General features: G+C 39.3%; 1 protein-coding gene across 1 annotated transcript in view; it reads right to left on the bottom strand.

The window, feature by feature from the left end:
- The window catches only part of clmp (CXADR like membrane protein), an 81,782-nt gene that overhangs the window by 17,609 nt on the left and 45,168 nt on the right, over nt 1-19,005 (bottom strand). The window contains exon 2 of the mRNA XM_005808308.2: nt 336-487. Coding sequence (XP_005808365.1) covers nt 336-487 — 152 coding nt within the window. The remainder of the gene's footprint in view (nt 1-335; nt 488-19,005) is intronic.

Genomic DNA, 19,005 nt, shown 5'->3' with positions numbered 1-19,005 from the left:
AAACATTCATGAAATCGTCTTCATGAATGTTTAAGACTGTTGTTATGAAGTGCCATTCGGTAAATAAAGACATTTTTAATGCAAAGTTGCATTAAAAGTCCATTAAAAGTGTAATTGTTTACCAAATTGTTTACCAAATAACACTTCATGACAACAGTTGTAAACATTTGCAAAGACTCCTTCATATACATCACAGGTGTTATGTCATGTTTATGACAGTGTCATGCCAGTCTCATGCGCCTTCAAATAAGGTGTTATCATATTTTTAACCATCCAATAAGTCATTACTTAGTAGCAAGAGAAAGTCATACAGAATACAGACTAAGAAATCTTACCACTTTCTGCTTTGAGTTAGGTTTCTGCAGCAACCACTCAATGTCAAGAGGGCTGGAAGCTGGAAACTGGTGGTGGCATGGTAAAGTGGCATTGTCCCCAACAACCTTCTTCATCTCTGTCTGGGCACCCACTGACAGCAGACCGAACAGAACTGAGGAAGAGAGAAGAAATGAAGAGATGAAAAAAACAAGCAGAGTAAGACCAGAACAGTGGCCTAGCCCTAGAGAGGCAAATTGTTCAGGTAGAAACCACAGAGATAGAAAAATGCAAAAAAAAGATGCAAACAGAGATTTGTTAGAGGACCTAAATAGTTTACCTGATGAGAAGCAATATGCTATCCATGTTTTTATAGAGGACAATAAAAGGCCCCAAAAATGTATTTACAGGAGATTAGTATCAGCATAAGTGGTCCAACAAATGTATTAGAAACATTTCATCATTAGCTGAAGTTTTGAGTAGCTGTGGTCTGGCATTCTGCCATCGCATGCACATATTTCTACTAAGAACTAATATCAAGGTGGAGCCAGTTGGAAGATTCAACCAGATCTGGCCACGATTTTAGTAAGCATTTACACAGAAAAAGAACCACAACACCTCACATACATATGCACAAACCCTCCACATTATTCAAAGTTAAAGTCTCTGTTACAGTGAAAAATGTTCATCAATTTGAAGAGTGTGTGCACATGATGGTGACTTCAGGCACTGACCAGATAGAGAGGACTTATGGAGGATATCCAAGGCTAATTTACTGGCGGATACTGGACAGCCTCGTGGGCTTCAGTAGAATTAACCAAAGGCGTCACTGGGGTTAGCTGGAACCTGAAATTATGGATTGTGTGTGTGTGTTACTGTGCGATACTCAAGGTCCAGAAGGGGTAATGCATTTGTGAGGTATTTGCCTCCCTCCAACATGTACAATAGAGTGCACAATACTGCAGAGCCCAGCTATTCTTAAACACACAATTGTGATGTCTATTTTTGGGTACATGACATTACACTTAGCAGCCTATCTTTTAGTTAAATACCAAATGACCCATCAGCTTAGGTAGTTCTGAAAATAAAATATATCAAAATTTCCCATCATCATCTACTCTGGGATTAAAATGTGAACCAGATAATAGGTAAACATCATACATGGGATTCATAAGATGTTTTTTGAGATGTCTACATTTACTGTGTGACTCAGTCCATACATACTGACAGTGAAAAGGCCTTTGTATGCAGTAGACATAATTATGGGCTGTCAAATGTTCCTCAGAAGGCCAACCCTCACTGGGCCCCTGTCCATTTGTTTACTGGTCCAACCTCACAGGAGCCAACACCCTGCCCCATAAGTGATCTCTGGGCCAATGAAAATGTCAGCACTGCACTTTGAAACCAATGAGTCAGTGCTGATGAAGGACACAGTGGAAAAGAACAGCCTAAAAGAGACCATCTTCTTTTGTCTGCACAGTTGTCAACAGTTTCTAAAGTTTTGTTCAAATTCTGTCATACCTTTGTAAGTTAATAGTTAACCACTTTAATCAAAATGATAAATTGTTTCTTTGCTTTGCATGAAACAAAAATGTTTCATTTTAGATTAACTCGGACTGATTTGGCTTATTTTCATCTTGACTTGTCCTGGCCAATGGCTGATGAGTCATAAACCCAAAAAAATAAATAATAACAGTCTATTTAGATTCCCATACCTAAACTACATAAGGTCATACTGGTGACAACTTTTTCAGTGTTCTTGCTGCAATGGGGATAAGAATAATAGCTATTTTCAGTTTTAGTAGAGTGAGTGACAGGAAGTGCAAAACCTATAAGAACTTCATGAAAATGAAACAGTATTTTCTGATGAGGTATGTTTGTTGTTCATTAAGGCTGCTATCATGGATATACCTCTGTCACAAAACTGCAATTAGTATATGACTCTGGGACATGTCACTGAATTAGTGAAGAAGGGAATTGACTGTAAGAGAACTTTAGTCAATATCAAGAAAGGTGAATGTACAAAAAACCTGATTTGTTTCATCGGTTTTATTCTTCACTTTCTGTCTGTTAGAGCACATGCTAGATTTAGAAATGTTGGCAACCTTTTTGGGAATCTCCAGGTGAAAGATCTAGGACCTCTGAAATACACAGAGATTGATCTGTATAGTTGGTAATGCCAATTGCCTTACAAAATTTTATGAGTTGAAAAATGGCTAAAAAGTTTCTAATTGGTGAAATAAAAGTTTTAAAACATGTTGGAAATGCTTCTCAGTCTTTTTTGCAACACAGGAGTGAGATAATAAATTACTGTGATACTTCTTTTGCCTTGATCCACCTGTTCTTAGCAGTTCAAGCATTAGTAAGCAAAAAAAAAAGAAAAAATGTGGGCCACCCCCTCACTGAGGAACTCCTGAGCCTGAAGGTATTCCCGTTTATGACTTTTTAATGTCGCATTTGCAGGGTCATTCATCTTGTGGGCTCCCCGCCGATATTGGTTTGGATGTCAGAAAAAGGGAGAGAAAGCTTTTCAGTGATAAGAACTCTGGGGAGTGAGAATACCCAGACCATGTGTGTAAGCGCAGCTGGTTGGACCTAATGGTGCAAGTTAATGTTTGGTGGTGGCACAGGGCTCTGCTGGGAAACCTTTACCCACAATCTCCCTGCAGCACTTTATGCAAGCCTCTGTAATCAGTGCCCCTGTACCAATTAGCAGCCTGGGGCTTAGCTGACTGCTGAGTAGGTGGGCTCATCTTACCTTATTTCTCATGTTCTGCTGCCTAAGCTGTTGATTATGTACACTCAAGTGTTTACATGACCCAGGAAAGTTGAAAATATTCATCCAGTGTCCCTTCACAATCTGATCAGGAGCCTTCCAGGTGAATAATGACTGCACATCCTTGGGTAGTGTAAAATGAATGGTATTGAGCTGATATTGGGAATAATATGTAAAACGATTTGTTTTTAGGTAGATGTGTTTTGGTGTGACGAAGAGGATAACATAGCACCTCTCGAAAAAAGGCTGGCTTGATGTAAGTTTGAGACTGTATTTGAATTGGCCCCATTCTCAATGTGCACAGCTGGGATGGCTGGACTGCGAGACCCCACCATGTGTGTAAACATCAGTAGTGTAAACTAACGGAAAACATTTCTGTGAAATGCTTTGCATACATGCTATAAAAAATTTGCATGGCTTTATGACCTTGGCTTTCAATTTGCAGCAAAGTAACTGGGAGACAATAAAAAACTGGAACTATTTTAACATCCGCTAGGAAAATATCCTTGTTATAGTTGCATGCATGCATTCATGCATTTTTATGGGATTCCACATGGAGTTGAGAGAGGCCATCAAAATGAATGTGGCCATGTTGAAGGGGAGATAATGTGGAGAGGCCTTGCGATAGGGTATTGGTGCCACATCCCAGCCCAAATCCTACATCCCACTTTCTCTCTCATTGTGTCTTTCTTTCTCCCCGCTTTTGGTTAAGCTTTGTGCTTTGTGGAAAGTTTCAATCTTTCCCCTCAGAAAGAAAGGAACGCAGCGTATCATAATTAACAAAAGTGGGAGCGAACATCAGAGGTTTTAGAAAGAGAGAGGGTGTGAGGGAGAAAGATAGACACATTTGACAAAGCGAGAGAGAGTGAGAAGCTTGGGTGAAATATGGAGGAACCAATTTCTATGAAAAGGCCCTAGGGGGAGTTGTGCTCCAGTAAATCCGCCTTACAGAACCCTGCAATCTCATTATAGTGTAGCCAGCGAGACGGACAGACAGACAAACAAGACAGGCCTGGATCTTTCACACTGCCCCAAAGTCAAGCCTCATATCCCCCCAGTCAGCACATCAGCCTGGCTGGGGCCTTTGCCTTGTCCAAAGCTTTATGACCTCTGGTACTCAAACACAGCAGATCAGAAAGGGAGAATGAAAGGACAGAGAAAAATGGGCTAAGGGAGAAGAGGGAGGAATGGTGCATTGCCTTATTTTGAGCTCTTACGCCAGGCTAAGTCACTAGTGTGGAGGAAGGATTATAGAATCACAAAAGTGGTTTTAGACACAGGAAGCCAAAAACACCAAAATAAATAAATAAATAAATAAAAAAATAAATATATATATACAATATATATATATTAAGGTTCGAGATATCCTAGATCAGAATTTTCTGTTTGTGGCAGTTTCTCTATGGACACCTACATTATAGCAAAAAGTATACATCCTGCTATGCATGAATAATGGGAACATGCTCTACATTGCAAGGACAAATCAAGAACTGCCCAGGAAAAGCTCAGATACAAGCGATTTTCTGCAACAACTGGTGTCTCAGTACACATACCTATAGTAGTTTCAGGCAAACATAGTGATGCTTGAGTGACACTCGGAGTCTCACTGCAACGTGCAAAACAATTATCTCCAATTTCTGCCAGAACAGCCCATTTTCTGTAATTACCAGGCTTCTCAGGGAATGGATCTTAATACAAAGAAGCAAGGGGACAGAGTTTGAGCTGGATGCATGCAACCAGAAAGAATTCACATGGCACATGCAAATGCAATCCATCCATTCTTACTGCTGACAACAAGCACGATTTTTTAGCTGACTTGGGGACATGCTGAGAGGAGCATAGGGCATGAAGCAGCAGTGAAATAACTCAGAGCTCAGCGTGTTGTTTCACAGCCTTTGTTTTACTTTATCTATCTACTGTTGTGAGGCCCAGATGCCTATTCAACTGTACAGCAACATGCTAAAAATACACACAAAGTCAGAGGTTTTCAGATAGGAGCTTTTGCCTTTCTCGAAGAACCCACACATATAGTTCTTCAGATGCTTCAACCAAAGAGTTGCTGGAAAATATTAACCAATACTTAGTCTACTTTCATGTTCAGGAATTATGTTTTCACTCATACAGTCAAGCAACTTCTTAGGGGTCCAACTCTTTAATGTCATCACCGCTCCATTAAAATGCATGTTCAGTATATGGCTTACTACCCTTGTCTTTAGTTTCAAATTCTACTCATTGCCTTTATTTTGAATCCAGGCCAGGTCTTTGAAGGGATAAAAAACCTGTGATCTTCCTTGATCTTCCTGCAGCTAGTTGTCACTGGATAACCACTATCTGCTATGTGTGATTTGAGACTTCCTGATTATTTTACCATTAACTTCAGTTTGGAGGATCAGGACGATGTTTATTGACAAGAAGCTATAACTCCACTATGTTATCTCTTTGTGTTCTAAATTATCTGAGAAAAATAACTAAAATATGAGCCATTATTATAAAACAATTAAGAAACAAAGTCCTACTTTTGTACTACAGAATTAGGGCATTCAGTTTTTGAACTTCTATAGTTACTTGACGTATTAGAGTCAAAATATTAATTAATTTGCTCATATTCTTTAATGTTTATCTTTTGATGAGAAGATATGTGGCCAGAGGAGAGATGCTTGGAATTGAAGATGGAAAAACAGAGCAAGTATCATTTTCACACTAATCCTGTGAACCTGGAAGGAAAGCAAATTGGAAAAAGAGAAGACCCAATGGGAATAGGAAAAAAGGATGAATACCATGGAGGTCTGAATAATGTAAGCCCCTGTGGTAAATGTTCACCTTGTGCTGCTTTTATTGCCTTCATTAGCATCCCTTTCATGGCCTTGTCATTGCTGTCATGTTGAGCGATAGCAATATCATTCCGCTGACACATCCCCAAAATAGATCCAAAATTAGTTTTGCAACAAGCACTTTTAATTCCCCCAAAGTATTCTCTATTTCCCTGTGCTAAATAGGGATGCGGGGACAATAGGGAAAAAAAGCTAATTACACCATTCCCCATGGGAGTGAAGTTGGCAATGCAACCTGCTTACATAGCTATACATATCTTATCAATGCTGCATCTAGTGGCGTCTCCTACACTCATGGGTGTAGCTGTCCAAGACGTTTTGGCTGCTCCATAAATCTCCCTGTTTTAGCCTGAAACTGTCTGAAGAACACAAGCATCTTAACAAGAACAAGACTTTTTGGCCAAAAAGCTACGGGCACAAATGCAACATATTCACCATCCTTGATGACTGATCACAAATGTGCAGACTGTATCACTCCTTTAATCTACTTTGCATTTGTCAAAATAGGGCTAAATAATATGGCTGAGAAACATATTATGATATAAGCATTTCATATCAGTCAATACATATAATTTTTGATTCACTTTCTTGTTTTAAATATCTGAAATACTACCCAACTAGTGACGTGACCTTTCCTGTTTTAGACATAATTTTCAATCCATGCTATTGATTTTTATTTTTAAGTAGTTGTGAACTACTTAAAAATAGTAGATTTTTACTACTAGAAAACTACTATTAAGCCCTGCTGCCGGTGAAACCTGGTCGCTGTACATGTTGCTTAGAATGTTGTTACTAGGTAACTTGCATTGTTATTAATTTATTGTCCAGCTGTAGATCAAAACAGCTACAGCTGACCAAATAACCAAATAGAAAGGGTGACAGAATACCAAAATCCTATATACTTCACAGTTTTGAAATTACATATTTCACTGTCACTGGCTAAAAAAGCATATCTCTAGATTAAAAAAAAATCTATTTATCATTTGAAAAGGACCGTCTTTATTTTAAATGTTAATTACAGCAGCGCATGAACTTCTACAAACTTGAATGAATGAGCTTCTGCAGATTAATGTCCAGAAGGGTATGCTGCTAGACCATTCCCAGGCTTACATGCACTATAGAAAACAAAATTTTCCTCTTTTTAAAGTCTTTCCAGTGAACAAAAAGTCCAAATGTCAAGTGGTCTGCTTTGTAGCAGATAATACGCCTTAGTTAAATGGGGCTTGGATAGTGACCTCTCTTTGAAACAACAAATCGTCCCAACATGTGGCAAAGCCAAAACAAACCAGCATGTATGGAAAGTCAGTTTGTTCTGCTTGAGCATCCCTGTAGCTGTGAGACAAGCAACAAAGAAGAAGGAACATTAACACCTTTATGAAACTTTTTGCCAAGGTGACAAAAGAGGTATGTGTAGGCGTGGACGCATGTGTTTGCATGCAATGTGTGTGTAAAGGGTAAATCTTCCCTGCAGCAAATGCACACAGCCTTGACTAAGCCTGCTGTTTCCCACTGAGAACATGCACTAAATGAGGACAAGAGAGAATGTTCCTTCACTTATGAATACATACTTAAAAAATATAAGTAAATCTGAATAAAACTCTTTTGTTACACTGCTGCCGATTATGTTTTTGCTGAATCTCATCTTTGTCAGTGTACAGATCTAAAGCTGAGGAAAAAACAATTGCTTCATTTCAAAGTAAGCAAATACGGGTTATCGAAAGAAAACAACTCCAAATCCAGTGTGGGAGATTGTATTTGCTTGGACAAAATCTCATTTGGTTCACAAATAAAGCTTTCTTCTTATTTCCTGCAAAAAAATGTTTTCCAATATTTTTCATGACATAGGCAATTTTGGTCTAAAGTTTGTGAAGATTTCTTTGTATCATTAACTTGCAGTTACGCAACATATTTTCCATATTTATGGAAAATATGGAAACTCCTGAAATTTGTTTCCAATATTTTCTTCCAATAACATATTATTGAAAGGAAAAACATGTTTTGTTTCTTTACAAATTAAAATCTGAAAAGTAAATTTGTTTTCAGTCTTCTAGAGTCAATATTTTGAAGAATCCATGCTGCACTGACAACTGCAAGTCTTCAGAGCCTGATTTTGTTGAGCATTTTCTGTAACTCCAACCAACTGTATTGTCTAGCCCTAGGTCAAAACAACTACAGCTGACCAAATAACCAAATAGAAAGGCTGACAGCTAAAGAAAAAGAATTCCCTACAGCATGATGCTGCTACCACCATCGATCAGCGTAGGAATGATGTTTTAAGAGTAATCTGCAGAATAAGTTTTCTGTGACACACTGTTTTTTGCATATGGGACAAAAAATGCACCTTGGGCATCAGAATTTTTAGATGGTGAATTAAATGTTGCTTTGAGTGATGTTCAAATATGCATAGAACATCTACAGAACATTTGTTTGTTTGAAAACATTCTCTGATGCCTTCACAGACTCTATTACCTTGAGATTAAATTACATGACTTGTGAAGGCATTGGTTTTGATTTAAGGTGGTCAGACTAAAAGGGGCAAAACATATGCTGGCCATCCTTATTAGAGGTTTTAAAACATATTTTGAAGACCATCTTTTCCCATTCATTTCTCTTAGGCTATCAGGTAAAGTCCCAAGATAAAACACTGAGGTGAGCTGCTATAATCACACAAACTGCAGAAAACTTTCAGGTGTCTACTTTGCAAATAGTTGCTGTATCTATGGTACTTTAGCGAACATATGCAGAGTAATATGAGATATTTTAAGCAGACTCTCTCTAAAATCTCCATTAACAACTCAGTGGAACATTGTATTTTGCTGAGATCAAGCTCCGCCTGATCCTGCATACCTGACAGATGGCATGGTGAGAAACAAGATGAGCCATGTTCATTAAAAAATGCTGCAGAAGACGGGTTTGCCTGCTGCTGATTGGGTTAAATCTTTCTAGTTGGGCATTGATACTGATGTATATCAAACTAGCTAAGCACCACTGGGGTGCGAACAGATGGGAAAGCAATGGTAAAAAAAAAAACAGCCATAAAGCCCACACTGCGTATATATGTACAACCTTTCTCTCCTACAACCTCAGATAAATGTGAGCGTCCTTTTCTGTTCACAAAATGTACCTCAATTTCCCAAGTTATTTATGTGGTCTAATCTCAATTTGTGGTTGGCAAGCATGTGAATGAACTTCTCTCGCATTGTTGGAGTGCCTGGACATGGGCACTGACATCAGCGGATCAATACTTAATAAGCTTTTGTGCTGCCAAGTCCATTTTGCTGCAATATGCAATTTTTTATGCCCATTAGGTTGAAAATAGAGCTGACTAGGTGTATGGGCACAGAAAGTGGAATTCATCGTGGTCATCCTGATGATGGATGCTTTACAATGGTGTGAAACTGATGGAAACTTAAAACACTAGACCTTTTGCTTTCATTAAGCACAACTCAATATCCCAATGGAGTTTCAAAACAGGCTTTAACAACTTGTGGAAAGAAAATAAAAGCTACATTGGGGTTTATGGTCAAGTATAAAGAGACTTGAAAAACAAGGTGAACTGCAAGAAAACAAGCCTAGAGCTAGAACTATATTTGAAGCCACATTAAAGTTGAGCTTCAGAGGCAGTGGGAGATAGTTCCAGTCTGGACATGTAAGCATTTCATTTTGTGAGCTCATATAGTCAGGCGTGTGTGCGGATTGTGCATGCTTCCCTTCCTTTTCTCCTCTGCAATCTCGCCTCTCTGCACACATAGATTTACTTCCATTATTTAGGTCACTGCGATTATTTGTCACTGTCTAAAGTTCGAGTTCACCTGGGGTTTGATGGTAAGGTCTATATCGGCGGTGACACTAATTTACTCCTGTGGATTCAAGGGAGAATAGAAGCGGAACGCAACAGAGCAGCTCCAATGTTGTACATTTCATTGGCTAATTGAAAACACACGGGGCCCTGACTCCCCGTTTCCATCCATCCAGGCCTAGTGCGCTACGTCACTGACATATTAGTGCTGCTGTCAGTCCTATGGCATGTATCTGATCACATCCTTTTACTTGATCAGTTAGGTAGAAAATACTAGAGTGGATGACATTGCCGCTGCTTTTATTACTGCAGCTCTAAAGCACAAAGTTGTAACCCAACCATCCAAAACTCGTGTTTGCCAAGGACACACTGATGGCCATTTCTCTCTTAGATGAGCAAGTTATGACTGCTTTAGGATCTATAAACTGAAAGGTGTAGACTTTTTAGAATAGCTGTCAGAGTCAAAAGTGCTGTATGTATGATGACCGAGGAGGTCAGCGTGGGCTGCAAGGCTTCCAGGAAAGGCCTCACTTAGACTCATTTATGGGTGCTAATAGACCAAGCTACCATCTGTCCTTATGATTAAACAAGTCCATTCATGCAAGACCCAAAGCTTTTTTTTTTTTTTTTTGCTTGCTTCAGATAAATAGCAGCCACATTACAGTGTATTTCAGCATGTAGTGCAACAAAATATAAATATGCAAAGTGTGTTGTCCCACCATGACTAACCTAATTTAAATCTATGGGTCATTCTAACACATCAATATGGTTCAATCTAAACCATTATATAGTAGCTCTGGACGCATGTTTTAATCATTGTCTTCCTAGAAGTCAAACCTGCATTGTGTTTGCCATGTAAAGGGCACATGTGATCGAAAGAAAAGGATAGTAATCTGTGACTGGAAAGTTGTATTTCAACTTAGGCTGGTAAAAGCCAGCCCCTTGTCCAACACAATTTAGTTTGTGCAGAAGGTCTTGGCTGTTGAGAAACAATTGCTTCCTAGAGGTGTGGACGATATTGAAGTTTAAAATTTTACCCAATTGTTAACATTTGCCCATGACATATGTCGGATGTAAGTAGGTTCCAGTTTGACGCTAACAAGCAAACTGGAAATCACCTGCGCTGTAAACAACCATCCTTCACTGTGAAGGAAGAAGAGCCGATCCGAATGGGGTGGCTGTTAAGTGTGGTCAACACGGACAGAACGGCTTTATTCACTTCCTCTGTAGCCATTCCTAAAACTAGAGTGGATGATATTGGACTACAGGTGGACGATAATTCTAAAACAGTGCAGAAAAACAACGTCAACATTCACAACTTCTCCTTTTTTTAAATATTTTGGTTGTTTAAGTTACAATACAAAGCACACAAGTAAACTCAAATATGTAATTAGGTGACTTTTGAGGGAAATTGATTGCACTAGATTTTATTTGGGATTACCAGTGATGCAGCAAACAAATGCACACCAAAGCTTTTTATTAGTAAAATTTTGAAAACCATTTATCTTTTTCTTTTACTTCACATAAAAACACTACTGTGTCTTTGTTTGCTACAAAATTTTAAACAAAGTAGCCTTAAATTTGTGGTTATAGCCTGAAGACATCTCATGAAGTCTTTACTGTCATCACACTTCTGTTGACCTACTAGCATAATTACAACTACCTCATTTTTGCAAGTTATAAAAAGCCATCCTTCTTTTATAAGTTTAACTAAGCTTTTGTCGCAAGCCTCCAACAGTGACACAAACACACACGCACAAATAAATAAGCCTGCCCTTTGTGCTTCTCAGCACCATGTCTTCCCACCCCCTCGTCTAGAAAAGGAATGCCCACACGGCCACATCCGAGGGCGGAGAGAAGATTGAAACCAGATGAATGGAGCTTGGTACAGAATTCTTGCCAAGGCTATATTTCACTCCCAGAGCCTGATTAAAACGAGGTGTGGCACTAACTGAGGCCAAGGCAGCCAAGTCTGGCTCTGAGAAGAGAATTTGCTTGCAGTCACATTCTAGGCAAAAAATAAAACAGTGGAAGGTTCGCAATAACGAGCCTGAAAGGGTCTTGTGTATTTGAGGTAGAAAATCTTTCTGACAAACGCAGTCAAGTTTGCAAAATTTTCTCTGTTTATTTAATCCATGATATTTACTAGAGATTGATAGGACAGGATCCAGCCTTGACACACAAAGTGCTTTACGAAGGGTGGAGCGGTTGTCAAGGAGAATGTTTAAAGTAACGCATCATATAAAATGAGAGCAAAGTGTAAGAATTTTGGAGCAAGGATTATCACTGTTGTGTGTAAGTGGCATGTATGAGATAAAACACATAATTGTGTTTTTAGTTACGTGTTTGTAGATGTATTCACACCTTTTGAATCTTTCCATATTTTCTCACTTCACCACTGCAGACTTTAGAGTATTTTATGTCTTAATTTGTGTTACTACTTTTTAGTACTTTAGTACTAGTAATTTTAAAAGGAAAAGGATACTTGTTAAAGAGTTGCTTACATTTACATTCACCATTCCTGATTCATATTTCTTTGGTGCTTTAGGGGTTTTAATTTCTAGAACCTGAAATTTCAGCCCATTATTTGCAAATTCAACCAATCTCAGTGTGATTTGCTGGATAAGGCATCAGTCTTCAATCTTATTACTGTTTTCCCTGTTTAAGGATTCAGTAATCAAGAGGTGTGACTATTTACAGGATGCCATATGTGTGTCCGTTCTTAATTTATGGACACAAAGATATATTTGTTTTGGTATTTTAATACGAAATGTTACTAGGAAACATTTTTTTCCATGTATGGGTAAGAAAGTTAAAAATATAGGTTAATATGGGTGAATATTAGTCAAAGAAAACCTATGGTTGTCAATAGTCCAGGGTGTATGGTAATAATATATTTTATTTTAAGACCTCATGTACATGTTTGTGTCCTTAAATCCTTACAGCTGGTGTTAAGCACTTGGACTAATTTTGGACTGGACCTCATTTGGACAGAAAAAAGACAAAATAAGAAGTTCCCCCTTCCTTAGTTTGACTGTTATGTTAACAGTCAAGCTATGTATATGTCTTTTTGACATTAAGAGAGTATTACATTTTTTGTCTGTTTTTCTGTAGAAATCAGCAACAGAACATTACAAAGTAAATAATCTAGGTAGTGTAGGTCTCTGTTTCTGACTGTAGCACCTAGCACACATGTGAGTGTGACTGACTGATTAGAGGCCCGTTTTCACCGACTGCCTGCAGTCGGCTCTCTAGAGATAGCCAGGCAGAGTGGGAGAATTTGGTACCATTTTCCAGCGCCGGCTGCTTTCTCTTTCCTCCCCACTGCAGCTGGTCAGCCACACTCGCAAGTTGAAGCCAAACACACTCCTCTATATCCCCTTGATATTTCAGTTATGTTACTACCAAGAGGGTTGCGGCTCGACTGCTTGCTGCCTTGCCTGTGCACACTAGTAAACAAAGCCCACTCATTTCATTTGGCTATAATGTTTAATCTACATTTGCTTGGTCAATGAGAGGTTAATCTCATTACCTTGCGCTAAATGGCAAGCTCGGGCATCCTCTGACAAAGAGAAGGCTAGACATGAGTTAATTAAAAGAGCAATTAAAAGAAGACATCAAGTCCCACTAACAGTGGTAATATGTAAGCTCCCTTGACACCAATGCATTGATGTTGAATAACTCTATTCTCCTGCAGTGTGTCACAACTAACAAACCACTTTCATAAAGAACAAAGGAGAGCATCTTGCTTGTTTTGTGGCCGAACATGTGTTTCAAACTAACCCTCAGAAGTCACTGTGGTTTACGCACTGGAAGTCAGCTTGTTAAAAGTAATCTTCACCACTACACACACAGAGACACACACCTATTAAAAAATGTTAATTAACTCCAACAGGTTGGTAAAACCCTGACACGCAATTCATTCAGATGGAATTGGACAAAGCTTGCCAGCTTTAGAGGCAAATTTCCTAGTGGTGCAATGCCATGCTTCCCCTTCTGTCAGAGATGATGAGGCATGCACATTTAAAAAAAAAGAAAAAAGAAAAAAATGAACCTGCAAAGTAAGATCTGCTGGTCTCAGATTAAAAATAAATTTTAAAAAAAGATATTAGAAATTCTTATTTTTACCACAAATGCTTTGTATGTAGGTCAAAATATTGAGTTTTACACTTATTATTATTATTTTTTACTAATGTAGTGTCCTTCCATATGGCTTTTAGCAAATCTAATACTGGACTTCAGGAACTTAGTGTCAACAATGTATATATTTTTTTTGGTCTGTTCGTTGGTCTTCACAATATGATATGTTCAATAATGTCCCCTAAAAAGCCTGAGGCCTTCACAGAACAGCTTAAAATATACTGAGATTAAATTATACACAGGTGGATTCGCTTTTCTACTGAAGTCGCTTCTCCACTACAGTAGCTTTAACCGGTTCTGCCTCAGGCAAATTTGTCTCCATTAGATCGTCGCTGTTTTTGGTAACCATTTCAAGGGAAGTACAAGTCATGTTACATGATTGCATTGCATGCAAAATTATTTGATTGACAGCAGACTGCATTCATTGACTGACCAATTATTTACATCATTGCACGAGTGAAGGGCGGACCTTGCAAACTCCAAACAATATCTCAACCGCTGCAGTGGACAGGTGAATGACTTCTGCTATCAGAGAGCTGCTCAGTGTGGAGGAATCATGTGTTTAATCATGAGCAGCGCGTGGAGCAAATGCGTTACTTTTGGAGAGGAATGACAGCGATTTAGAAGTCCTACAAGGAGCAAATCTCTCTGAAGAACTGGCCAGTGAGAAACACCAGAAATACATAACATTAGCTTGCTGTGATGTGCATTTCATTCTTTGTCATTTTGGTTTTGAAAAAAATCATGCATCAAGAGAGTTTATGCATTTTACACAGTAAGACTCCAGTTTGTATTAGTCTATCACATAAAATCACAATAAGAAAATTGTGTGGCGGTGATGTAAAAAAAGAAGAAAAAACTGTTATTTTTGCACTGCGCTGTATATCAGGCAATGAATCAGCAAAGAACACTTTACTTCAGCTTTGCCCTTCCGCAGCTAGAATGATCATTAGGAACTTCTTAGTGTTTGGTGCTCTGTTAGCATGCAGCCAAGTGAGGATGCTTCATGGGGGAAATAGCCTGTTAGCTGCATGCCCTGTGGGTACTCCGGGCGGCTGCAGCCTCCCTCCAGATGAATCATAAACAAGTCCCTCGGCCTTCGTGACTTAATCCCCTGTGACATCGCCATGGGGAGACAAAGAAAAGAGAGCGTTGGGTAAAGGAAAACATGCCCTCTGCTCAAGTTTTAAGTGAATTAAACATTAGGTTGAATGTGAATGAGGTGTATCTGAGGGTAAGTCATTGAGATGAGGCACTAATTTGTCAAATGCTAGAATAAGGATGTGAGTATGGATATTTTTAAGGGTGTTGGAGGATGGAGCAAAGCTCTATATTTAATATTTGGTTTGTTGACGCAGCAGTCACTTTGTTTCAAGCTCTACCTTGAACCTCTCCCCTCCCCAACTGTAAGCCCCAACCCACTCCCATTCTTTTTACATGCGAGAATAATGCAAATTCATTTCCCACAGTGCTTTCACTTAAATTTGGCCCCACTGCTAAAGCTTGGGTAGTCTACAGGGTTACAATCAACATCATGCAAAGAAAACCCAGCGGGGACTAATAAAACTATATTTTTGGAACCTGAAAGGAGGATTTGAGTTAGGATGAGACACGTGAAGTATTTTGAAGCCCCCAAGGACTATTTACTCCCTAATTAAGAAGGAAAATGTTCCAGGCTTCACCCGAAGTTGCTGCAACTAAAATTGGTGATATATTTTTCTCTGGAGGTTTGGGGTATGATTTGCCGACGCTGCTGCTTCTGCACTGAGCTTTTGTCTTGAGATTAATGAGAGACGTTTCATTCTCTGGCATTTTAGATCCCACGCAAAGGTTATAAATGGCCTCTGACCAGCAAGAAGTTTATGTGGCACGCCCATAAAAATGTTCTTCATCCAGGGAAGCAATTATTTAAGCCTGTCCCTAATTTTCACTAACATCAAAAAGTGGAGCTCAGTTCTGTAAAAATTACAAACCAATATTTTATGTGGCTTACAAAACTATCCATACCAATTGAAATATTTCACATTTTGTCCTGTTACAATCATAGATCCCTGAGTGGCTTAGAGCCAAACTACATTAAGAATCATTTGTCCTTCTATCAACTTTGCAAAACACTCAGATCTTCTGGTTCATCTCTACTCTGTATCCAAAGAATCGGAACCAAACACAGAGAAGGAGCATTCAGTTTTTATGCTCCTCTAATCTGAAAAAATCCCCCAGAAATCTCCAAAAATGCTGTTAGCCCATTAACTAAGAGTTAATGAGGTACCTTGATTAATAACAAGTACATGCCATTGCAATGTGATGATTTGTATGTTTGTTGTTTTATTTTTAATCATATACATTATGTTGAATTGCCCTTTTGCTGAAATGTGTTACATTAAATTGCCTTGCCATCAGTACTTCTACAAGCACATGGAAGTCACATCCTTAAAATGTCAACAGAGTTTTTACTAATATAAATAAAGAATATCTTACTGAGAACTCATTTGGTAGTTTATTTATTTTACTATTCATACTGCCATCAGCATATCTAACAGTGGAGATAGTTTGTTGATGTGTGAAGTGGTATTTTCTCTCCACACATGGTGTTTGCATGTTGACCTAAAAGTTCACTTTTGGTCTCATTTGACCAGAACACATTCTAGGTTTGTTGTATCAAAATATAAATTATGTATTCTTTTCCTACCACTTCAGTTGTGTGCTGTTTGGTGTTAGTTTTTCACATAAAAGCCCAATAAGATACTTTGAAGACAAAAAGTATAAAAGCTCAAGAGAATGAATAATTTTCCAACATGTTATTCAAACATGCTGACAATAAGCTGGTTAGTATGCAGTTTTTTCCATTGACAGAAGAAAGCACTTACAGCAACTGGATCTTGCTCTACAAGAACCAGGTGTTAGGAAAGCTATTATTATCTCAATTCAGACAGCCAGATGGAAATTACAGGTCACATCTGTCTGGTACACATCAGGTATCTTATAAACATTCTGATGTATTCTTAAAACCCTGATGTTTGTATTATAGGGGAGAAAACTCAGAGCCACATGTTTTCAAATTCAGAGCTGGCTAGAAGTGTCTGGATGGTTAAGCTCTTAAAAGCTTCAACACTTCTTATCTTTTGAAGCCGGAAAGGTTATATAACTGATGTCCTTGAGATAAACTCTTTAAATTTGTGGTGTCGACATCAGATCTAATCTTTACACAAGCTCAAGATTAGTAAGAATCTTAATACAAGATTAAATAAAATCAAAGCACAAATATCACACAGACCTTAAGTTAAAGCGGTACAAAAAGAAAAAAAAAAGTCAGTCCTGTCAAACTTCCTGCTTGCTCTGGAGGAAACAAATAATACCAGGTACTCCTCAGCGGAGGAGAAAGGATGCTGCGTTACATTACACAGGCACCTCGAAAATCCTGTTCTCAGTCTCTGCTCTTTGGGGAAATAGAGGAGTCTGGCAGCCTAAAGCGAGAGGTTACCACCACCATCACCAGCAGGAAATCAACTTCCCCTCAACCCCATCATCATCTATCTCCCTTCTCTCTTATCTCTCGACCTTGATGTACGCCAGACCCCATAAAGAACACACACACACCTCCACACACAGTAATTGCAGTAAAAGTACACTTTTTCATGTGCCTGCATGACGACTGGTCATCGTCATAATCCCCTCTGTCACGTTATGGTCTAAGATTATCATAATTCTTGAGTTCATAAGACAGTTTGTTTTAGATAGCTTCAAAACACATTTAAAAAAAAAACTATGAACAACACTACATCTGAACCACTAAACATGATATCAACCAAACATTAGTATTATCACAGCAGTAGAAACTCACCAATATCCTTGAGAAAAACTCAAGGACATCTCGTCCCCCTTGCTCTTTGTTACACTACAGCAAGCACAGCCTGTCATAAACGCTCAGGCTAGTTAGCTTGGCCACTGGTGAATAAACAGTTTACCTGTAACCGGTAACTGACACACTCCAGCCACATGAGGTCTAGCATTGTCCTGCATTAGGAGGAACCCAGGGCCAACCGCACCAGCATATGGTCTCACAAGGGGTCTGAGGATCTCATCTCGGTACCTAATGGCAGTCAGGCTACCTCTGGCGAGCACATGGAGGGCTGTGGGGCCCTCCAAAGAAATGCCACCCCACACCATTTCTGACCCACTGCCAAACCGGTCATGCTGAAGGATGTTGCAGGCAGCAGACCGCTCTCCACGGTGTCTCCAGACTCTGTCACGTCTGTCACATGTGCTCAGTGTGAACCTGCTTTCATCTGTGAAGAGCACAAGGCGCCAGTGGTGAATTTGCCAATCCTGGTGTTCTCTGGCAAATGCCAAGCGTCCTGCACGGTGTTGGGCTGTGAGCACAACCCCCATCTGTGGACGTCGGGCCCTCATACCATCCTCATGGAGTCGGTTTCTAACCGTTTGTGCAGACACATGCACATTTGTGGCCTGCTGGAGGTCATTTTGCAGGGCTCTGGCAGTGCTCCTCCTGTTCCTTCTTGCACAAAGGCGGAGGTAGCGGTCCTGCTGCTGGGTTGTTGCCCTCCTACGGCCTCCTCCAAGTCTCCTGGTGTACTGGCCTGTCTCCTGGTAGCGCCTCCAGCCTCTGGACACTACGCTGACAGACACAGTAAACCTTCTTGCCACAGCTCGCATTGATGTGCCATCCTGGATGAGCTGCACTACCTGAGCCACTTGTGTGGGTTGTGGAGTCCGTCTTATGCTACCACGAGTGTGAAAGCACCACCAACATTCAAAACTGACCAAAACATCAGCCAGACAGCATAGGTACTGAGAAGTGGTCTGTGGTCCCAACTGCAGAACCACTCCTTTATTGAGTGTGTCTTGCTAATAGCCAATAATTTCCACCTGTTGTCTATTCCATTTGCACAACAGCAGGTGACATTGATTGTCAATCAGTGTTGCTTCCTAAGTGGACAGTTTGATTTCACAGAAGTTTGATTTACTTGGAGTTATATTGTGTTGTTTAAGTGTTCCCTTTATTTTCTTTGAGCAGTGTATATATATATACATATATATATATACACACACACAGTATATCCACATACATACATATGACTCAACTACACATTATAATAGTCCAGAATTCAATTATCTAAAGGAGAGTA

This window comes from Xiphophorus maculatus, chromosome 18, assembly GCF_002775205.1.
Source record: "Xiphophorus maculatus strain JP 163 A chromosome 18, X_maculatus-5.0-male, whole genome shotgun sequence".
In the NCBI taxonomy this organism is placed as follows: domain Eukaryota; kingdom Metazoa; phylum Chordata; class Actinopteri; order Cyprinodontiformes; family Poeciliidae; genus Xiphophorus; species Xiphophorus maculatus.
Note: the sequence above shows the minus strand (reverse complement) of the source record. Positions and strands in the feature narration are given on the sequence as shown.